A 24660-nucleotide genomic window follows, 5' to 3' on the forward strand; every position below is an offset into this window, starting at 1 on the left:
ATAAACCCTCACTTTACTGTCAAATGATCTTCAACAAGCGTGCCAAGGCTATACAATAGGGAAAGGATAGTCTCTTCAACAAATGGTGCTGGGAAAACTGGATATCTGCATGCAAAAAAATGAAGTTGGATCCTTACACTATGGCATATACAAAAATTAAGTCTAAATGGATTTAACACCTAAATGTAAGACCTAAAACTATAAAACTGATAGAAACAAAAATAGGGGGAAAGCTTCATGACATAGAATGTGACAATTTCTTGAATATGACGCCAATAGCACAAGCAACAAAGCAAAAATAGACAAATGGGACTACATCAAACTGAAAAACTTGTGCACAGCAAAGGAAGCAATTAGAGTGAAAAGTGATGAAGGGGAGAAAATATTTGCAGAGTATTCACAGAATGGGAGGAAACATTTAAGAACCAGATATCTGATAAGAGGTTAATATCCAAAATACATAAAGAAGTCCTATAGTTTAACAACAAAAAACCAAATCACTCAATTACAAAATGGGCAAAGACTTGAATAGACATTTCTCCAAAGAAGATGCACAAATAGCCAACAAGTACATGAAAAGATGCTCAACATCACTAATTATCAGGGAAATGCAAATTAAACCACAGTAAGATATCACTTCTCACATTAGGATGACCACAATAAGAGGGAGAGAGAGAGAGAGAGAGAGAAAATAAGAATTGGGAAGGATGTGGAGAAATTGGAACCCTTGTGCACTGCTGGTGGGAATGTACTAGAAAAATGGTGCCGCAGTTATGGAAAACAGTGTGGAGGGTCCAAAAGATTAAATAAAATTACCATATGATTCAGCAGTTCTACATCTGGGTATAGATCCAGAAGAATAGAAAACAGGATTTCAAAGAAATATTTGTACTCCCAGGTTTTTTGCTACACTATTCACACTAACCAAGTGGTGAAAACAACTTAAAATGTCCCTTGACAAATGAGTAGATAAAGAAAATGTGGTATACACATACAATGGGATTATTATTCAGCTTTATAAAGGAAGGAAATCCCGTCACATGCTACAACATGGATGAACCTTGAGTGCATTATGCTAAGTGAAATAAGCCAGTCACAAAAAGACATATTCTGTATGATTCCATTTTATGAAGAATTTAAAGTAGTCAGATTCTTAGAAACAGGAAGTAAAGTGGTGGTTCCCAGGGTCTGTGGAAGAGGAATGTGGGTTGTAGAGGAGGCCTAGTGTCAGTTTGCAAGATGCAAAAGTTCTTGAGATCTATTCCATAATAATACATGTATCTAACATTACTGTGCTGCACACTTAAAAAAGGTTAAGATGGGCCCTGGCTGGGTGACTAGGTTGGTGTGTCATTCTATACACCAAAAGGTTGTGGGTTCGATTCCTGTTCAGGGCATATACCTAGGTTGAGGGCTCCATCCCCAGTCTGGGCACGTATGGGACACAGCTGACCCATGTATCTCTCTCACATTGATGTTTCTTTCTTCTCCCTTCCTTCCTCTCTTAAAACATAAATAAATAAATAACATTCTCAGGTAAGGATAATAAAAAAAGGATTAAGACTGTAAAGTTTATGTTATGTCTTTTAACAACAATAAATAACTGCATGTAAAGTTTGACTTTCATTCATGACATATGTTTGAATTTATATAAAAACAGTGTCTTTAAAAAGATTCAATTTGGAAACACTGAAGAACAATTTCTGGAAATGTTAATATGCCCGAAAATAAGTTTTCTGTGATTAAATGAATTTGCTGTATAATAAAATTTACTGATAGTTATTTATGATTCATATTGTAGACTCTGAGAAGACCCACATAACAGAAAAAAATATTTCTTTTATCCAGCTTTTTCCAGAATTTATTTGCACATAGACTCCTTTTATACATCATACCTTCTGAACTGTGTATAGCACAGTCCAGGAAAAATACCAGTTTGGTAAATGGTATTTTACCAAAATAGACCTTTGTCTAGCAGGAGGACAGAGCACTGGGAGAAAGTGGAGGGCTGTCCCTGGGGAGCCGGAATGAGAAAAGATTTGATGGCTTTGTTTCAGTTAGTGCTACCATGTCCTCTGGGCCTTGTGGTGGGAATGATGCCGAGATTTTAAAGAGCAATATTTCTGTTGCTCCTCTCTCACTCTGATGATGAACAACCGTGGACTGGGAGCTAAGCCAGCCTGACTGACTCCTTGCCTACACATGCTTCCTTTCTCTTTATTTGTGCTCTCCCTTGATTCCATATTTAGCTTAGCCCACTTCTAGGACCAAACCTGTCCTTATGAGGCATCGAAGAAGGCTCCTGCACTGCCCAGGTGACTCAGCATCAAGTTGTAATGTCCACATATCCATCTCTATCTGTCCTAGATTTCGTAATTGAGATTCTTTCTATTTCTGCAGTCATGTCCTTCCCTTTTGCTCCGTTTTTGTAACTGGATCCATATCTTGTTCCTCTGTGTCCAGGTCCCATTAAGCATCAAGTCAGGATCTCTTCAGAAATGGGAATTTGCCTTACTTTAGTCTACATCCCAAACTACCCTTGCACACACTTCATCTTAGTCCATTCCAGGCTGCTGTAACAAAATACCATGGACTGGGTGGATTATAAACAACAGAAATTTCTTTCTCACAGTCCTAGAGGCTGGGAAGTCCAAGGTCAAGATGCCAGCATGGTCTTGTTCTGGGGAGGACCCTCTTCCTGGTTCGTAGCTGGTGTTCTCTCACTGTGTCCTCACTTGGTAGGAGGGCGCCAGCAAGCCGTCTGGTGCCTCATCTCATACACACGAGTCCGATTCATGAGGACTACACCCTCATAACTAAGCACCTCCCAAAGGCCTCACTTACTAAAAGCATCACATTGGGCTTTTGGATTTCAACATGAATTTTGGGGGTGGGGCACAAACATTCAGACCATAGCCCTCTAACCCCACCCCATTAGAATTCTCCTAAGTCTGACCTGTGTTTGTGGTTTTCTGGGTCTTTCTGTTTTGACAGGTTGATGTTGCATACCTGGTAGGTAGCAACTCTAGATAGTGCTCAGTATTCTGTTCCACCTGTGGTTGGGGCACTCCATGGACCCCATCCATCCACTGACCTGTCCTTCACTTATAACACAGGCTGGAGGTCAGGTTCTGTCTTGTCTGACTCCTCTCAGTGTCCTCCTCACATCAGGTCATAGCATCTTATTCCTTTCTCATTCCTCAGCCCAATTTGCCCCAGTTAGTCCTTGTTGACATTACAGTTTTTTGTTAATTTTTTTTTAATTGATTTTTCACAGAGAGGAAGAGAGAGGGATAGAGAGTTAGAAACATCGATGATAGAGAAACATCGATCAGCTGCCTCTTGCACAACCCTTACTGGGGATGTGCCCGTAACCAAGGTACATGCCCTTGACCGCAATCGAACCTGGGACCTTTCAGTCCGCAGGCCGACGCTCTATCCACTGAGCCAAACCGGTTTCGGCTGTGCAGAAGCTTTTTATTTTGATATAGTTGCATTTGTTTATTTTCTTGTTAGTTTCCTTTGCCCTAGGAGATGTATTGGTAAACATAGTGTTACTAGAAATATCTGAGATTTTGCTGCTTATGGTATCTTCTAGGATTTTTATGGTTTCATGACTTACATTTAAGTCTTTTATCCATTTTTAGTTTATTCTTGTGTATGCTGTAAGTTGGTGGTCTAGTTTCATTTTTTGCATGTATCTGTCCAATTTTTCCAGCACCATTTATTGAAGACACTGTCTTGACTCCATTGTATGTTCTTGCCTTCTTTGTCAAATATTAATTGAGCGTAATGGCTTGGGTCAATTTCTGGGGTCTGTGTCCTGTTCCATTGATCTATATGCTTGTTCTTGTACCAGTACCAGGCTGTTTTGATTATGATGGCTTTATAGTATAATGTAGTATCTGGTATTGTGATCCTTCCAATTTTGTTGTTCTTATTCAAGATAGCTGGAGCTATTTGGGGTCTTTTTTGGCAGCATATAAATTTTTGGAGTGTTTATTCTAGATCTGTGAAATATGATGTTAATATTTTAATAGGGTTTGCATTGAATCTGTAGATTGCTTTGGGTAGTATGGACATTTTAATTATGTTAATTCTACCAATCCATGAACACAGTATATTCTTCTACTTGTTTATATCTTCCTCTATGTCTTTTTTCAGTGTTCTGCCATTTTCCAAGTACAAATCTTTTACCTCCTTGGTTAAGTTTATTCCTGAGTATCTTATTTTTTTGTTGTTGTTGCAATATTAAATGGGATCGCTTAGTTTCTCTCTCTGAGAATTCATTATTGATCTATAAAAATGCCATCGATTTTGGGGTATTAATTATGTATCCTGCTACGTTACTAAATTTATTTATTAAATCTAGTTGTTTTTTGGTGAAGTCTTTAGGGTTTCTATGTACAATATCATGTCATCTACGAATAATAATTTTTTTACTTCCTCCTTTCCAATTTGATGCCTTTTATGTTTTCTTCTTGTCTTATTGCTGTGACTAGGACTTGCAGGACTATCCTATATAATATCCTATATAATAAAAGGATAATATGCAAGTTGACCAAACCGCAGAAAGACCAGTTGCTATGACACACACTGACCACCAGGGGGCAGATGCTCAACGCAGGAGCTGTCCCCTGGTGGTCAGTGTGAATCCACAGGGGGAGTGCTGCTCAGCCAGAAGCCAGGCTCATGACTGGCGAGTGCAGAGGTGATGGCGGGAGCTCTCCTGCCTCCACAGCAGCATTAAGGACTCCTTAGCAGACATCCCCTGAGGGGTCCCAGACTGCGAGAAGGTGTAGGCCGGGCTGAGGGATCCCCCGCCCCCAGTGCACAAATGTCGTGCACTGGGCCTCTAGTGTTGAATAAGACTGGTGAAAGTGGCCCTAGACAGGTTTGGCTTAGTGGCAACTTATTGCCATTTTAATGCTTTATGCCTATATTTCTCTCTCTGTTTCTTCTTATCATTATAGCAGTCCCTTTAGCATTTCCTGCAGTGCTGTTTTGGTGGTGATAAACTCCATCCATTAGCCTTTTTTTGGTCTGGGAAGCTCTTTATTTGACCATCTATTTTGAATGATAGCCTTGCTGGATATAATAATCTTTGTTTCAGATCCCTGCTTTTCATTACCTTGAATACTTCATGCCATTCCCTTCTGGCCTGTAGAGTTTCTGATGAGAAATCAGGAGCTCCTTTGTAGGTAATAAATTGCTTTTCAGTTGCTGCCTTTTAAGATTTTGACTTTGTCTTTAATTTTTGACATTTTAATTATGTTGTGTCTGGGCATGGGCCAGTTTGGATTTTTCTTGCTTAGGACTCTCTGTGCTGCCTGTACTTTTGTGATTTTTTTTCCCCAATAGGTTCAGGAAGTTTTCTGCCACTATTTCTTCAAACAAGTTCTCTATCTCTTGCTCACTTTCTTCTCCTGGTTCACCTATTATGCGAATATTGTTACATTTCATGTTTTCCCACAATTCCTTTATGCGGTCCTTCTCTTTTTTAATTGTTTTTGCTTCTCTGATTGAGTGATTTTTTTCTACCCTGTCTTCCAGTTCACATATCAGATCATCAGCTTTCCCTAATCTGCTGTGTATTCCTTCAGCTATGTTCTTTATTAGTGCTATGTCATTCTTCATAGGTACTATATCTTTTCTCATGCTGTTGAGCATCTTTGCCATCATTATTCTGTACTCTATTTCTTATCTCCATTTCATTTAGCTCTTCTGGAGAATTCTCTTGTTCTTTTGTTTGGGGTTGTTGGTGTTTTTTTGGTTTCTCCATTTTGGCTGCCTGTTTGGGTTTGTTACTATGTATTAGGTAGATCTGCTATGCCTCACAATCTCTAGTGCAGTGTCAAATGCTGTTTCTGACTTATTAGATCAGGAAAAGACTCAAAGCCTCCAGAGACTGCCTTTGCTTGCACACTGATTGGATTGTCTTGAGTAGCCTAAGGCAGTGGTCGGCAAACTGCGGCTCGCGAGCCACATGCGGCTCTTTGGCCCCTGGAGTGTGGCTCTTCCACAAAATACCACGGCCTGGGCGAATCTATTTTGAAGAAGTGGCATTAGAAGAAGTTTGAGTTTAAAAAATTTGGCTCTCAAAAGAAATTTCAATCGTTGTACTGTTGATATTTGGCTCTGTTGACTAATGAGTTTGCCAACCACTGGCCTAAGGCAATTGTACATAGGTGGGGTGAGAGGTTTTCTAACAGGGTGGAACAATTGCTTCTGCCTGGAAGCTAGCTGTTATTCTCAGGCTCTTAATGGGCCTCAAGAACTCCACAGGGTCTGGGAAGGGGTTTTCCATTAGGGTGGGGCAACTGCCTTTCCCCCAGGCAAAAACCACCTGGACAGCAAAGGTCTGCCTGAGAAAGATATCCTCTACAGTGTAAGTGAATGATTCAGCATAGGGAACTGGAATGTCTGCCTTCTGAGCTCTAACACGAGAGCCCCCAACTTTGGCTTCTGCTCACACAGCTTCAGTACACTCTGCCCTCCCTCCTCTGGAGCCCAAGTTGACTGGCTGCACACAAAATTCTGTGTACTGGCCCTTTCAGAGGATACCTGCATTTCCAGCCACCTCTTCCTGGCAAACAGCAGCCCTGATGCTTTTCACAGCCCGATATTATGTGGGCACCTCTCTCAGGTCTGGTGCTCTTTGTTGGGGGGCCTAGCTTGGGGTTTAGAGTTGTCAATGGCAACTCCCCACAGCTGAGATACTGGAACTTCAGCTGCTGTCTGTGGGATCTTGGCCAGCCCTTTGGTCCCTCCATCCTTCCTTCAGTTTCTACCAGGTATATTGGTTAATAATGTGGATTTTTTTCAATAGATAGAGTTATCCATATATTGATATATGGGATTTGATATGTATGCTATTTTGTTGTATTGACAGCAAGCTTCAAAACTTCATATGTCAAATTTTATGAAGGTGTTAATATCATAGATATTTTTATGCTTAAAAATGTCAAATTTTGTGCCAAAATAAGAGCACTTGCGGGATGTTATAATTCATTACTTTATTTTGAAGAAAAGTGCTGCTTCGGGAAGCTTATGGTGAACATGCTCCATCTCAAGATACCTGTGAACGCTGGTTTAAATGCTTTAAAAGTGATGATTTCGATGTGAAAGACAAAGAACATCCAGGTCAACCGAAAAAGTTTGAAGACAAACAATTACAAGCATTATTGATGAAGATGCATGTCAAACTCAAAAAAAACTTGCAGAAAGATTAAACGTTTCTCAGCAAACAATTTCTGGTCATTTACAAGCAATGGGAAAGATTTTAAAGAAAGGAAAATGGGTGCCACATCAACTGAATGAAAGACAAATGGAAAACCGAAAAGTCATCAGTAAAATGTTGCTTCAATGGCACGAAAGAAAGTATTTTTCTGCATCAAATTGTGACTGGCGATGAAAAGTGGATTTATTTTGAGAATCCCAAATGCACAAAATCATGCTTTGATCAAGGTCAACCATCAACATCGTCTGTAAGGCCAAATCGCTTTGGAAAGAAGACAATGCTCTGTGTTTGGTGGGATCAGGAAGGTGTGTATTATGAGCTTCTAAAACCAGGTGAAACCGTTAATACTGATAGCTACTGACAACAAATAATCAATTTGAACCACGCTTTGATCGTGAAACGACCAGAATGGACCAGAAGACATGGCAAAGTAATTTTGTTTCATGATGACGCACCATCACACACTTCAAAACCAGTTAAAGACACATTAAAAGATCTTGCCTGGGAAGTATTAACCCACCCACTGTATTCACCAGACCTTGCTCCTTCAGATTACCACTTGTTCTGATCGATGGCACACGCACTTTCTGAGCAGCACTTCAAATCGTACGAAGAAGTGGAAAATTGAGTCTCTGAATGGTTTGCCTCAAAACAAGAAAAGTTCTATTGGGGTGGTATCCACAAATTACCTAAAAGATGGGGAAATGTGTAGCTAGTGATGGACATTACTTTGAATAAAGCACTTTTGATGTTTCTCTTGACATTATTGTGTTTTCTTTGATTACAAAATCCACATTATTAACCGGTACACCTAGTATGTGGTCTCCATTTTCTGTCCTTGGTTATCAGGGTTCTCTCCAGCAAGTCTTCAGTTGATTATTCAGGATGGACTTTTTGTATTTTACCTGTAATTCCAGTTTGGTCCTGGGAGTGTGTCAGTGTAGCATCCACTTACTCTGCTGCTTTTTTAATCTCATCCCCTATTTTTCATGATGTCTCTAGAAGTGAATTTTTCTCAGAAGTCCTCTATTTGTGATATATTTCATTCTTAACAATAGGATTATTAAGCCAGGTGCCATAAAGGCTTTTAATTTGTAGTGGTAGATTACTTTTGAGGAATGATTAACTATTTAATTTGTTTTTTTTCTAATGTTTTTCAAAGGCCAGATTAGTAGAATAGTAAATAGTTTCAGAATAATAAGCTGCCCACATTTAAGATCTGTAGAATGCAGATTTAGTATAATTTTGTAAAGTGATTTTTTTTTCATTTCATTAGAAATCATGGCTTAGTAAATTTCATTTTTAATCATTAAAAGTGAGGCAAGATGTTGGGACGAGATGTTTTGCTTTATTGCACTTATATAGAATTCAGTTCTGCAACGTTTGTCAAGTATCTATCATGTGCCAGACATATTGCTAAATAGAGGAGAAATAAAATGTAAGGAGTCGTTTCAACCTGCCAACAGTTCAGACACTAGAAGAAGGGAAAGACCCATAATCATCTAAATACTTTATAGTGTAATAAACTATATATATAAAAACCTAAGTGACTGTTACTATCGTTGACCCAACGACCGGTCGCTATGACATGCACTGACCACTAGGGGGCAGACGCTCAACGCAGGAGCTGCCCCCTAGTGGTCAGTGCGCTCCCACAGCCAACCTCCCATGGCCAGCCAGCCAACCTCCCGCGGTCCCTCCTGTCGGCTGGCCCACTTGGCCGCTATCACTGACCAGGCCAAAAGACCCCACCCATATACAAATTCGTGCACCGGCCTCTAGTACATATATAAAGTAAATCTGTAAAATGTTGGTTGAAGATTGAAGAAAGCACTTATTTGTGCCAGTGGGTGTAACTTTTGAGATGAGCATTTGAAAGGGTGGACTGTTGTTAGGCGAAGTAGCATTTCAAACGTAATCCAGGGCATGATAAAAAGATTATTTAGAATGTGAAGGATAACCTATGTTTCACAATTAAAAACATTTTCTAAAATTTCCTGATTATTCTCTTTCTTGGATACATATAGTCTTATTCTTAATATGGAGTGATTTCTTCTCTCTCCCAAACACCTTTAATAGAATGGTCTTTAACCCTTTGCACTTGCTTGCTTTTTTCTCAATTCCTTTATTCTACTTGGGATTTAATTTTTTAAATACCCCAGATTTTACAAAGCGTGGCAGTAGAATAAAAAACTGGAGTTTCTTTTCATACAAACTTATTTTGGATATTTTTATATTTCAAATACATACGAGCTGCTACCGATGCTAACCTTGTCGAGTCACACTCGACATCCGAGTGCAAAAGGTTAATGCTCTTCTCATTGTCTCCTGTTCAATATCTATTACTATTTTTGAAATCATTTTTTATTTTTCAATTACAGTTGACATACAATATCATATTAGTTTCAGTTGTACAACCAAGTGATTAGACATGTAACTTAATAAATGATCATCCCAATAAATCTTGTACCCATCTGGTACCATACATAGTTATTAGAATATTATTGACTATATTACCTATGCTGTACATTACATCTCCTATTTACATGACTATTTGGTAACTACCAATTTATAGTTCTTAATCCCTTCACCTTTTTCACCCATCCCCTCAGTCCCCTCCTATCTGGCCATGGTCAAATGGTTCTTTGTATCTATGAGTCTGTTTGTTCATTTATTTTGTTTTTTAGATTCAATTGTTGATAGATATGTGTTTATTGCCATTTTATTATTCATATTTTTATCTTTTCCTTCTTTTTAAAGAAGACCCTATAACATGTCATGTAATACTGGTTTGGTGGTAATGATCTCCTTTAGCTTTTTCTTGTTTGGGAAGCTCTTTATATATCCTTTGATTCTAAATGATAGCTTTGCTAGGAAAACTAATTTTGGTTATAATTCCTTGCTTTTTGTAACTTTAAATATTTCTTACCAACTCGATCTGGCCTACAAAGTTTCTGTTGAGAAATCAACTGATGGTCTTATGGGAGCTCCCTTGTAGGTAACTAACTGTTTTTCTCTTGCTGCTTTTAAGATTCTCTCTTTGTCTTTAACCCTTGGCATTTTAATTATGATGTGTCCTGGTGTGGGTCTCTTGGGTTCATCTGGGACTGTCTTATCCTTATGTTTTCAAAAAAGTTTTCAATTCCTTGCTCTGTCATTCCCCCTCATGGAACCTCCATGATGCAAAATGGGGTTTCCATGAGGGGGAACCCCCATTGATGCTCCTTACACTGTCTTCATTTTTTTGGGATTATTTTTGCTGTTCTGATTGGGTGTTTTTTGCTTTCTTATTTTCCAAATTACTGATTTGATTCTCGGCTTCATCAACTCTACTGTTGGTTCCCTCTAAATTATTCTTCATTTCTGTTAGTGTATCCTTCATTCTAACTGGCTGTTTTTTATGGTTTCCATGTTCTTTTTTATGCTGTTGAAGTTCTCACTAACTTTATTGAGCATTTTTATAACCTGTGCTTTGAATTCTGCATCTACTAGATTGCTTGCCTCTATTTTGTTTAGTTCTTTTTCTGGGGTTTTGTTCTGTTCTTTCATTTGGGACATATTTCTTTATCTCTTCATTTTGGCAGCCTCCCTGTGTTTGTTTTTATGTATTAGATTATGTATTAGATAGAGCTGCTGTCTCCTGTGCTTGGTAAAGTGGCTAATGTAGTAGGTATCCTTTAGGGTCCAGTGGCACAGCCTCTCAGTTTACTTGAGCTGGGTACTCCAGGTGTGCCCCATCACCACCACCACTATGTGGGCTCTGTGTACAGCTTCCTATTGTAGTTGAGCCTTAATTGCTTTTGGCACTTCAATGGGAGGGATTTACCCCCCAGGCTGATCAGCTACAAGGACTGCCTATGACCACTGTGTAGGGACCACTTCATGGAGCAAGACTTACTACAGCAGGGCTCTAGTGCCCACTGAGTTCTCATCTTGAGATTGTTGGGTTTTGCTTTGATGTGATCTGAAGTTGTCCACTGGGTGCATTAACTCTGGGGCTTCCTGGAGCTGCAGACCAAGGTCAACTACCACTTTTGTTCTGCCTGGGGCCACCCGACATGAGCTACAAAGCAGTTTGCAGATGGCTGCTACTTGTGCTGGGCTTGGAGGTGCTCAGGAGAGGCCAAATTGGGAACCAAGGCTGGTTGCCGCTAGTGTCAGACCTGGGGCATTTAGCGAGAGGTATAGGTACCTGACGGCCAGGTGCTGCTTATTTGAGAGGTTTTAGGAAAGTCAGAGCATGAGCCAAGAAAGGCCATTCATATGGAAAGTAGAATGGAAGTCTTGGGTGGGTCTGCAAGTTGGGTGGGGTCTCAGGGAATCACCAGGGCAAGGCGAATAGTATGAGCCAGGTTGATAGAGTCTCAGATGTGGAGCCCATCTGTCAGCACAGAAAAGGAACAATGGCCTTTGCCAGCATTTCTGTCTGGGAGAAAGCTGCCTCTACCCCCCAGCTCTTGTTTTGATGTGAAACAATTCAGTTCTTCCCCATGTATCCTGGTGCCTTTCGAGCTGCTGCCCCAGTGCTGGAGCTCAGATTGTGTAAGTCTGTGAGCAGTCCCTTTAAGAGGAACTGTCTGGGATTCCTCTGTCTCACTCAGCCACATCCCTGCTGGTTTTTACAGCCAAAATTATGGGGACTTCGCTTCCTGGCACTGGAAGGCCAGCCTAGGAGGCCTGTTGGGGAGCCGGGGACCTCTCACTCTTCAGAGGGGACCTCTGTAGCCGAGATAATCCCAATTTTATTCACCATACATAGTGTGTAGGACCAGCCCGTTTTGTGTCTCCACCCCTTTTACCAGTCTTGATGTGGCTTCTTTATATCCTTAGTTATAGGACTTCTGTTCAACCAACAAGTTTCAGGTGGTTCTGAATAATAGTTGTTCTGTAGTTTAGTTGTAACTTTGACATGGTTGTGGGAGGATGTGATTACTGCATTTACCTACTCCGCCATCTTGACCGGAAACTCTCAACCTGTTATTAATTATATAGATTTGATTAAACCAATGATTTCAGTCTCCACTCACATCCAGAAGAGTTGATGGTTTTAAAAAATTGGTTTTCCTTCCACTAGTCGTAGACACCATGTCTACATTAGCCTTATCATATTTCAGAAATAGATTTCTTAACAAAGACCATAGTCATTCCATGTGCTTTGAAGCCATGTTGAGTGCTCAGTCAATTTATGTGGTTTGGTGATGATGGGTAGGGTGGGGTGGAGTTGTTTTAAGATGTTCAGAATATTGCTTTCTCAATATAAAAATAACTGCTAGAAATATGCAAAGTGGGTAGTGTTGGCTATTAAAACTGACAGTTAATTGTTTGTTAATGGAATCATAAAATTTGCTCATTCTTTTAAGGATATAGTGTACATCTTTTATGAAATTTTGTTTTCTTGTTTATTTTAATAGGATGAAAGTTAAAAAGCTGCCCATGATTCTAGCTCTACACCTGAAGAGATTTAAATATATGGATCAACTTCATCGATACACCAAACTTTCTTACCGGGTAGTTTTTCCTTTAGAACTTCGTCTCTTTAATACTTCAGGTGATGCAACCAATCCTGACAGAATGTATGACCTTGTTGCTGTTGTGGTTCACTGTGGAAGGTAATTGCAGTTGTGGGGCCTGGCAGTGGGAGGATGGGTCTGTGAACAGTGAGCATTCAGGGTATTCTTGAGGGATTCCAGGGTAGACCTTTCAGAGATTCTCATCCAGATAGATTTTATCATTTCCTCCTTAAAACGTTTATAAATGAGAATATTTATAAATATTCTACAGTACGTCATCTGTGTGCTTTGTTGTGTGCTCACCACCCAGAGTCGTGTCTCCTTCTGGCTCCATAAACTTGATTCCCTTTACCCTCTTTATTCCCCCCACTCTCTTCCCTCTCTGGATTTGAATTTTTTCTTATTATTTAAATATTACTCTAAGAACATTAAGGCCTATTTTCCATTTATTTATTTTTAAATGATGGTGCCTAAATAGATTTGCAAAATAAATTATTTCTTTGATTCATTGGATATGTTCATTGTGTTAATGGTCATGGAAACCCATTTAAAATGGCTTTGGAAATAATCTGCAAATATAAGTTTTCTGCTTTTTACCTCAGTGTGTTTACTTCCCATTAGCCAATTTAGTGTGATTTCTCACTTTGTATCTTAATTTATAAAATAGATAAAAAAATTCTTAAACTATGAGCATCATGTAATTAGAATTTATACTTGAAACATACAGTCTTCATTGACTGTTGAGAATTTCCTGTAATAATCCTACCTAATAAAATGGTAATATGTAAATTACCATCACTCTGCTACGCCCATGATTGGGCCAGCGGGAGGCGCAGGGGGCGGGACTTGGGGTGGCCGGGGTAGCTGATTGGGCCAGTGGGACGCTGAGCTCGTGTCACCACTGGCGGCACGAGCTCAGCGTCTGCGCCATGGCTGTGCTACGGAACAGAAGGGGCCTCTGGGGCAGCGAGCTCACGTCCCGCCACAGACCATCAAAAGCTGAGGAGCTGGGTGCCTGTCTGCTCCGGCACCAGGCCTTTCAGAAGCCTCCGCCGCACCGGAGGCTTCCAAAAGGCCTTGGTGCACCAGCAGACAGGCGCCCAGCTCCCCCGTGATCGAAAGCGAAAGCGTGTAGAGGACCCTACACATGCATGATTCAATCATGCACTGGGCCTCTAGTTATAAAATAAGACACTCATCTCTTTCTCCCAGGTTTGGGGAAAGTTATACTAATAGTATGTTTTATCCAACTAAGAAAGCCCCTGCCTCCCCAGGTTTAGCTGTCCCCTCCCCGCTCTCTGCTCAGAATATGTAATGACAACTGGAAGTCAACTGTCGTAACAGTCTTGAACTTCCATTGCCTTCATTAGCCTGTCTCCCTGTATTATATACTTTGCTATTATCTTTCCATTTTTGGAGCATTCCATTTCTAAACTAAGAGTGATGACATCTGAATGGAGGAAAGCAATAAGAAATAAAGAATCTGTAATTATTCAGTCCAGAGGCTTTAGAGGCAAAGAAACCTTGGTTTCAGTTTTCCTTTTGCCATTTCTGGTCATTGTGACCATAAAGAACTAGCTGAATGTCCGTTTTCTCTTCTATAAAAGGTAAGTAATATCGACTGTCTTACTGCATTATCAGGATTAAAAGGGAAATGTAAATCACTTAGCTGCTACTACTGTTTTAATAACAACAACAGTAATAATATTAGCTTTTCACACCATAACTGTTCCATTTGATAGTCTTTTCATATTCAGTGACAGTTTTACCCCATTTAAATTCTGCTCCATCTTTTGGAATTGCTCTACTGGCAAGATCTTGAACTCTGAGATTCCTTATCACAGCCCTGAGCTCCCTTCCCTCACTGTCATCTTTTAAAATTTAATCCATCCTTTTTCCCTTACAGCCTCTTGTCTCTTGATCTTTCTTTTTAACCCTTTCCTTGGCCACATCTGCTTCTCCTCCCAGCCTTACCACCAGTCAGTTATCCTATATAATAAAGTGTAGTATGCCAATTGTCCCCTCAACCGGGAATTCGTCTGGTTGTTCAACCAGGGGGCAGGGCCGGCCGGAGGAAGGGAGGAAGTACCCGGAAGTACCCGGCCAGCAGCTGCTAGGGACCCTACCAGTGCACGAATTTCATGCACTGGGCCTCTAGTTAAAACATTGTTGTAAACACTGTGACATTCTCCTGCTCCTGTTCATGTCTCCAAACTTAGCTGTCAGAATGCTGCAGAAAGTTGAGGGATGCTCATTGACTCCTCATGGGCCAGCTGACGGCGGTGGAGCTCATTCCTGCCTGAGTTCTTCACAGAAGCTATTTCACATCCCTCCCCACACTAGTCTCTTATTCTTCCTTTTCTTTCACTGTGGTCCCCTCATGCCTTCTTCCTGTCCCCTGCTCTGCCTATTAAACCTCTGTGTATCTTCCTCAGTGGTCTTCTCTACAGCCTCAGTCTCCATTTGGTGCTGTGCCTCTGTGTTCTGTAACTACTAGGTGTGCGTTGCTGGTCATGACTTACTACTTTGTAGTATATTGTATTTATCCACTTATACATCTGTTTTTCCTTATGAGAATGGGCACTATCTATCTATCTATCTATCTATCTATCATCTATCTATTTATGTAATGCTCACTAGAGGATATTTTTTCCATTGATTTTTTTTCTTAAGAGAGAGTGGCGGGGGGGGGGGGGGAGAGAAACATCAATATGAGAGAGACACATCGATTGGTTGCCTCCCACACATGCCCCAACCCAGTCCGAATGGAGCTTGCAAATGAGGCACATGCCCTTGACCAGGAATTGAATGCAAGACCCTACAGTCTGCGGGCCAACACTCTAACCACTGAGCAACTGGCTAGGGCAAGAATATGCACTTTTAAAAATGGGAAATCATTCATTAAACAAAACATTAAACATATTTTAAGTGTTTTCATTTTTATTTTTTATTTATGATACTTACCTGTAGATACATTTCATATCAGTATAAAGGGTTTGCCTTTGTCTGAAGCCTTTGACTATTGGGGGATCTCATTTTCAGCATGTCTGTGCCAGTCCAGTTTGCTCGCTCTCTATCCCCAATGCCTGGCATATCAGAGGTTTCCAACAAATATTTGCTGATACTTTAAGCCCATCTCAAACCCCAACTCCTCTGTGTAACTAACCTTTCTTGATTCCTCAGCTCTTTCCCTTCCTCTCTCACTGGATGAGGTCTTATTTCATTGTCCCATGGCTCTGCTTTTATATCCTCTTCTGTATATGCCTCTGGAGTAGTTTCTTCAGGGCAGGACGTTGTTGCTGTCTCTAATCCCCACAGAAATAGCATAGTCATTTGTACATATCAGGCATCTTTGCATATTGAACTGAACATGTTTTATGTTCTTAATGTAATTCTCTGATTAACCACTTCCTTAGGTATCAATTTCTTACCCTCAGTCCTTCATCTTATTAGTTTCTGTAATTAACTTTTGCCTACTGTTCTTCAAACTAGTTCTTAGCCAAAGGATAAAGGTGTCTAACCATTTCAGTCTGATACCTACCTGTCCTCAGCCCACCTGCTCTTTCCCTCTCAGGCTCTGTTGCTCAACCTTTCTGTGATTGTTTTTTTTTTTAATTTTCACGCCCTTGAAATGTTTTTACCCCCCATTTCTTACTTCTCACTCTAAAATGACTGTTTAGATGAATCCTATAGAAATGGAGAAATTAGACTTATTTTAGCATTAAAAGCATTTTTAAAAAACCCATTTTGAGGTGTTTTCCTTTGCAGTGAAAAAGTCCTCTTGTTTGTGCCATTTTGTCACCTAAGATAATCATTTCATCTATAGGATTAAGGATCCAACACGTGGGAAATGTAGTAGGTCACTTATTCTAATGTCTGAGCTTGCTTTTTTAAAATAGTATTCATCATAAAGAATAATTTGTGTTGAAAATTATTTCAAACTCTAATATCAATGATAGATTTATAATTTAATAAAAAATTATACATTTTTATAATGAGTTATATTTAAACTGAGAGATTGAAATCTTCAACATATCCTTTTTAAAGCAAAGAAATTTCTTTTAAAAGAAATAATCTCCTTTATTTTTACATATATCTAGATGTCTATACTCCAGGTTTATTTAAGTTGAGACACAAAGGCAGTTATCCTAATATACAGTATAAAAGCCAAGGGCCATCACGACCGAAACAACCGGACGGATGACTAAACAGCATGCTGCGTGGGGTGACGAGGCCGGCAGGGGGGTTAGTGAGGGACAACCAAATGACTGAACAGCAGGCTGTGTGGGGCTACCAGGCCGGCAGGGGGGAGCAATTGAGGGTGACCAGGCCAGTGTGGGGGGGGGCAGTTAGGGGTGACCAGGCAGTTGGGGGGGCAGTAAAGGGCGACCAGGCCGGCGGGGTAGTAAGGGACGACAGGGAGGGGGCAGTTAGGGGCAACCAGGCTGGTGGTGGGGAGCCATTGGGGGCAATCAGGCCGGCAGGGAAAGCAGTTAGGGGAGATCAGGTCGGCAGGCAGAGGCGGTTAGGGGTGATCAGGCAGGCAGGCAGGTGTGTAGTTAGGAGCCAGCAGTCCCGGATTGTGAGAGGGATGCCCGACTGCTGGTTTAGGCCCAATCTCTGGGGTCCCCCACATCCCCTCCCACTAAAAATGCTAGAAAATTTTATTTAAATCTTTCATAGAAGCAAATTTGAAAAATATTTTTAGAAATAATTACAACTCTTACAAAGACATAAAGAATTTTAATAACATAGCTTTATATAAATAGAATACTGGTTATACCTCTCAAAGTAGAGTACTAATAATTTGATTTTCTTTCTCTTTGTTTCAGTGGTCCTAATAGAGGCCATTACATCGCAATAGTTAAGAGTCATGACTTTTGGTTGTTGTTTGATGACGATATTGTAGAAGTAAGTAATTTCTTAATTTTTTTTTTTTTCTTCAAGGTGTATGTGTGTTTTACTCTTCACTTTTTTCTCCCAGCTTCTCATTCATATATGACAGGTTGAGTATTAGACAAATATCTAGATCTTCAGATTGTAATCTATTTTTTACTTTGTACTCCCTAACATCCAGTCCCAATGCTTGAATTGTCAGCTAACCTTTATGGTGTTTAGAATATGACAAGGGATAGCTTTCAATGACAGAACTCGTTTTAAAAAAACTTTTATTTAAAGAAGAAATGTATCTTGCTGGCTGGTGTTGATCAGTGGTTGAGCATCGACCCATGAACAAGGAGGTCATGGTTTGATTCCTGGTTAGGGTACATGCCTGGGTTTCAGAGAGCATGCAGGAGGCAGTCAGTTGCTCATTCTCATCATTGATGTTTCTATCTATCTCCATCTCTCTAAAATCAATAAAACCAGATTTTTAAAAAATGAACTGTATTAAGCTATAATATACCTATAGCAAAGTGCACAAATCTTAAGCAACAACTATTAGTGGTTTCATATAGTTTAGGCCCATATCTACAAATAGAATTGATGGATTAAAGGGTAATTGAATGTTCAGCTTTAGATGATGCTAAACATTTTTCCAGTGTATCTGTATAAATTTATATTTCCCCCAGCTGTGTATGAGAGTTGTAGTTGCTCCATATTTTCACCAACACTTGATATTATTTAAATTTAAGCTATTCTGGTTGTGCAGAGCTATTTTACAAATGAGAAAATGAAAGGTATGTTTCAAAAAATGTTGAAGGTTTTACTGAATTAAAGCAGTCCAAGGAGCTTGTTTAAGTATTAATGTTTACATTTTGCCTCACAGAAAATAGATGCACAAGCTATTGAAGAATTCTACGGGTTGACATCAGATATCTCAAAGAACTCTGAGTCTGGTTACATCCTTTTCTATCAGTCTCGAGACTGAGGGGAACCGCGATGAAGAGACTTCTGCCTCATTTCTTCTCTGGTTATTATGGAAAGGATCAAGCACTAATTTTTCAAGAAAAGAGAAATGCAGGAAGCTCAGGGGGCAGTGGCACACTTTGCACACAATAAAGCAAAGACTATGGATTAACAAGCTCTTCCTATTATGGTAGTTGATTTATTTGCTCAGGTATCATGCTGTCTGTGCAGTTCCATTCAACAAGGAAATGACATCAGAGAGAGCAGCTCCTCCTGTAAAGCAGCCTTCCGGTGATCGATACACACACGTTCTCTTTATTAATTGCATCAATAATGATTCTAACTCCTTCGGGGTGCAGTAGAAAGAATAGGAATCTATGCCAGGTTATGTTGATCATTTAAGGAGATGATAGAGAACACAGTGTATAAATTTGCCTGTGTTGAATGAGTACAGAAAGGATATTTGAGGGTCTTTTCAATCATAAACCAGAAATACTTTTGGGCCCAACACTTGCAGTTGCCTTCCTGATATAAAAAACTAACAGGTTTTAGAATCCAGTATCAGGAAGACAAATATGTTTTGCTTCTCTAAAGAAGCTTTTAATAATATACAGTATATGTATATGTAGGGAACAATTGGTCAAAGGTGGCTTTTTGTTTCCCCAAGGGGAAAGACTGGCTTTGTAATTATAATTTTTCCTTATTTATTTTACTTAAAACTGCTAGAGTCTAAGTATTGTATGAAGTGCCCATGATTCTGTCAGTAAATTTGAGCATATTTTTAAGTTTTATTAGCTTTTGTCAGTTAACTAGTCATTTTGCTTGTTTCTATTTTTAAGGTGAATTTTAAACTCTATTTAAATCAGTAAGATACCGTAAGAAAAATTGCAATGAGATGAGGTAAATATTCTTTTTCAGGAGGAACTGATATCTCTGGCTAAATATTTGTCTTTTGTTTTAGCTTCTAAGTCAGTTATTTTATTCAGCTTTAATTTCAGCAAAATAAGAAACTATAAAAAAATTCCCTATAGTTGTTAGGATGATAAAAGACATTCTGGTGCAGTGGTGGTATACTCGTCTTTAGAATTCTTAAATACTCTAATGTTTCCAATTGAGGTCATTTCTGGAAGATTCATGTCATAGCAGTTATATTATTTTCCAGAGTCATTCTTTACCTTGGAAAGAAGGAATCATTTACCATAACCCCAGTAGCTAGCGGAAAAAAACTTTGAAAATTAACTTTTAATAAAGTAGACCAGGAATACACAAACATGTCCTTTTCTCCATCCACCTTTACAAATCTTACTGGGAGACTGTTTGGAAATTAACTTTGTTAAGACTCCCTTCTGTTAGGAGTTTTAAGAAGTAATGTATGTAATTAAAATGTGTAAATTTTTGCAATTGACACTTTTTCATGCATCAGTAAGTTCTCTGACAGTGACCAATGTCACTTGTGGAAAGTATTTGAATAATATATTCAAAATAATAGCAATCAAGCCTTGGATATTATTTATCAGAGTCTTTTCAGGCAGTAATTTTTTAATTGCTGTAATTTTCTAAACTTATTTTATTAATACTGTTGAATACGAAAAACAAAAAAGAATCCTTTTGTCTGCTGCTATTATTAACATTTATTATCTGTATCTTTTAGCTCAGGAAATGACTTCACCTATTCATTCCATGAACATATCTTTAACAGGGTCACTTAGTTAATTGGGTTGTTTAACAGATGTGCTGGGAGAAAATTATGAGGTATTTTGATAAACTACTTTTTAAGGTATAGTTTCTGAAGCCTTATCTTGGCTGGAATTGTTCTGTACAAATAACATAGCCTGGCTAATTTACCAGCATTGCACAGAGAATCACAACCGAGAATGTGGGAAGGCCATAGCAGTGGAACTGGATACATTTTTTATTTTGAGGGCTTAAACCAAATTGTCTTGGATTTTAAAGTGGTGTTTCTGTGGTTTTCAGCACAGAGAAGGTGAGTAAAGTGAAGCTGAGTCAGTTTTTATGTGAGTCAGGCCATGGCATGTGTAAGAAAGATAGATGAAGTCATTTGCATAAAGGTACAGCGTTGAAATACTTTGTTTGTTTTCACATTGTGCATTTTAAAAAACAGTAAAAGCTAAGGTTAAATTTCATATTAAAGCAAATGATAGCATTCTTGTTGAGTTCCATGGTAGTCATACACTGTTCATATCTATACTGCATTTAATAGTACTGGTATGATTTGTCAGGGGAGGGACTGTGGGGTGATGGTTCTCAATTTACTTTTTACTCTTAGTGCAGCTGCATCTAAGTAGAATGTTTGCAAGCTTATCAGAAACTCAACATACTTTAAAAACCTATAGGGTTAGGGTTATGGGGGAAATGCAGATATAGTAAGAAAAGTGACCTATATAGACAGCATTGTGAGGTTGTCTGTTGGTTGACTGTGGTTGAAATGAAGGGCAGGCTTCAGTTGTAAATGGTGGCTGATTGCTGTCTATGTCCATGATTGTTGGGAATGGCTGTTCCATATTTTGTATATTGGAATAAAATTTCTATAAATTATCATAACTAAAAGTAAATATTCTAAATTAAATCTCACTTCGAAGTCATATGGCTTCTGTCTTTGCAACTTTACCTTTAGAAGATTACTTAAGACAGGAGCCATGCGACTTCCAGAAGGAAAAGGAAATGTGTAATATATGGATCTTGTTGTCTCTAACCATCAGTATAGGGTTTTTTCTTTCCTTGATGGCAGTAGAAAGATCTCATTTTCATAACATACTACTCTTGATACTTTCTTTAAAGATACTTTTCATTAGAGATTCTCTCATGAGGTATTTAGCTGGGAGCTAGGAGGCTAAGGCGCTCAGGTCCTGGCTCTTCAGTGAATTTAACTGTGTGACCTTGGGCAAGTCACTTAACCTCTCTGTGCTTCAGTCTCCCTATCTTGTAAAGTGGGAGTAATACCTACCTCACAGGGTTGTTGTGGGGATTAATTAGATAAAATGTCTGTAAAGCATCTAAGGTTCTTGAAGAAGGCACTATATAAATACAAAATAATATCTATTAAAGTTGTTTTATTTGTGCTTGTGGGTTTTAAGTGTGTTGTTTTTTTTTTTCCTTTTTGCCTAAAGTGTATTTGCAAATTAGAAGTACACACTTTGGAAATTGTCTTATTGTTTTTGCTCAAAAGTTACTACTTTAGTTATCCAAAGAGAATTTCATTCCATATTGCATTTTTCTTTATGGAGTAGCATTGTCTTTCCAAAAAGCCCAAGTTTAAACATTTAAATTTAGAATTATAGAATCTTAGAGCAAAGTACCTTCAAAGTCACTGTTCCTAGCACTCTGCTTCCTTTCCAGTGTAGAATTGCTCCTGTAAAATCAGTGCTTTAGTACTTGAAGCCTGTTCCATTGTTGAGTAACTTGAATAGTTGTTTATGTCTCCATTATATGTAATCCATCCTTCATTATTCTTGGAAACCCTCCTCCAGAAGCACTTTTCTTATCCATATGTCTGAAAAAGTGTTCTTAGAATAAACACAATAATAGGTGTACTGGACTGTCACTGGGGACCTAAGATCTCAGCATTTATATCACACCCTTCGACTTTGAGTAAATCTAGTTCTCTGTATTCACGTTTTTCTGAGCTGTTGAAAAGCCAAAGCTGCCCCTCCCTTTTTAAAGTTCTCGTTACCTGGTACCTGTGCGTGTATTTTAAAGCTTTTCCACTTATTTTCACTTACTTTTTTTATGATAATCTACTACCTTTTTTTTTAACTCTCCAGAGCTGTTAAAGTAACGAACCATCCCATCGTTGTTAAGTTGATAGGGCGATAGGCCCTGTGCTTGGCATTTTACTTGTTTTAATGTTAATCTTGACAACAACCTCTATGAGGTAGTGATATCCTCATTTTACAAAAGGATAAAGCTCTTCAGAAGTTAAGTCTTTTTCTTAAACTCACTCAGCTGGAAAGTAGCAGATCCAGGTTTCAGATAAGTATGACCTCACTGCCAAGTTCTTAACCACGGCTGGCATTATTTATTGTGGGAAATACATATACATGAAATTTACCATTCTAACCATTTTAAGTGTACCACTAAGTGACACTAAGCACATTCACAACGTGCAACCATCACCACTATTTCCAGAATTTTTTTATCTTTCCAAACAGAAGCTGTGTACCCATTAAACATTAATGCCCCCTCTCCCCATCCTCTATTTGACCCTTTTCTACTTTCTGTCTTTATGAATTTAACTGCTCTAGGTACCTCATATAAATAGAATCATACAATATTTGTTCTTTTGTGTTCAGCTTATTTCACTTAGCATATTTTCAAGGCATATTCATGTCAGAACTTCCTTTTTAAGACAGAATAATATTCCATTATACGTATACACCACACTTTGTTTATCCATTCATCTCTTCATGGACATTTGGGTTGTATCTATCTTTGGCTATTGTGAGTAATGCTGTTATGAACATTGTTGTACAAGTATCTGAGTCCCCAGTTTCAGTTCTTTTGGGTATGTACTAGGAATTGCTGGATGATACGTAACCCTGTTTAATTGTTTTTTCAGTAACTGCCATACTGTTTTTTACAAAAGCTACACCATTTTACATTCCCATCAATAATGCAGCAGGGTTCCAGTTCCTGCATATCCCTGCCAACATTTATTGTTTCCTGCTTTTGCTGCTGAAACAACATTTATTGTTTTCTGCTTTTGTTTTGAGGATGGGGGGTGGGTTGGTAGTGGCCATCCCAAATGGTGTGAGGCCATGTCTCATGGTTTTAATTTGCATTTTCTTGATGATTGGTGATGTCAAGCATCTTTTCACATGTTTATTGGCCATTTGTATGTCTTCTTTGGAAAAATGTCTCTTAAGTCCTTTGTCCATTTCTTTAAATTGAGCTGTTTATTTGTTGTTGAGATGTAGGTGTTCTTTGTACATCCTTAATATTAATCCCGTTTCAGCCATAGCCGGTTTGGCTCGGTGGATAGAACATTGACCTGTGGACTGAAGGGTCCTAGGTTCAATTCCAGTCAAGGGCACATGCCCGGGTTGCAGGCTCGATCCCCAATGGGGGGCATGCAGGAGGCAGCTGATCAATGATTCTGTCTCATCATTGATGTTTCTATCTCTCTCTCCCTCTTCCTTCCTTTATATTTATAAAATAAAATTTAAATTTAAAAAAAGGAATCCCGTTTCAGATGCTTCACCACTTGTAAATCTGTTCTTACTACGTTGAATATTCTTGGCATTCTTATCAAAAATCAATTGGCCATATATGTGAGGGTTTATTTTGGGGCTCTATTCTATTCCACTGGTCAATATGTCTGTCCTTATACCAGCATCACACTGTGGTTTTGTGTGTGTGTTTTTGTGTGTGTGTGTGTGTGTGTGTGTGTGTTTTAATCCTCACCTGAGGACCTGCTTAGAGCGGGGGAGAGAGGGACATCATTGTGAGAGAGAAACTTCGATTGGTTGCCTTCTGCAGGGGATTGGACCTGCAACCTTTCAATGCACAGGACTAGACTAAACCAACTGAGCCACCACTCTGGCCGGCCCACACTATTTATTACTGTGCCTTTGTAGTAAGTTTTGAAATCAGAAAATATGAGGTCTCTAGCTTTGCTGTTCTATTTCAATATTATTTTGGCTATTCCCAGTCCTTTGAGATTTTATATAAATTTTAGGACAGGTTTTTTAGTTTATGCAAAAATTGCTGTTGGAATTTTGATAGGGATTGTGTGGAATCTGTAGGTCACTTTGGGTAGTATTGTTATTTTAACAATATTAATTCTTCCAGTCCATAAACATGGGATATCTGTTCATTTATTTCTGTCATGTTTAATTTTTTTCAGCAGCATTAGTTTTTGGTATATAAGTGTTTCACCATCTTGGTGAAGTTTATTCCAAAGTGTTTTATTCTTTGTGATACAGTACGATTGTTTTTTAATTTTCTTTTTTGGATTATTCGTTGTTAGTGTATAGAGGCGTAACTGATTTTTGTGCATTGATTTTATATTCTACAACTTTGGGGAATTTTTTTATTCTAAGTTTT

General features: G+C 38.9%; 1 protein-coding gene across 4 annotated transcripts in view; it reads left to right on the plus strand.

The window, feature by feature from the left end:
• USP12 (ubiquitin specific peptidase 12) overlaps window positions 1-21677 on the plus strand; it is a 119753-nt gene extending 98076 nt beyond the window's left edge. For all 4 annotated transcript variants that reach the window (XM_054718744.1, XM_054718743.1, XM_054718747.1 and 1 more), the window contains 3 exons: window positions 12652-12849; window positions 17583-17661; window positions 18518-21677. In XM_054718744.1, the coding sequence (XP_054574719.1) occupies window positions 12652-12849; window positions 17583-17661; window positions 18518-18619 (379 nt within the window). In that variant the 3' untranslated portion in view covers window positions 18620-21677. The remainder of the gene's footprint in view (window positions 1-12651; window positions 12850-17582; window positions 17662-18517) is intronic.
• Window positions 21678-24660: the final 2983 nt, after the last annotated feature.

Source organism: Eptesicus fuscus, chromosome 7 (assembly GCF_027574615.1).
Source record: "Eptesicus fuscus isolate TK198812 chromosome 7, DD_ASM_mEF_20220401, whole genome shotgun sequence".
Taxonomy (NCBI): Eukaryota; Metazoa; Chordata; class Mammalia; order Chiroptera; family Vespertilionidae; genus Eptesicus; species Eptesicus fuscus.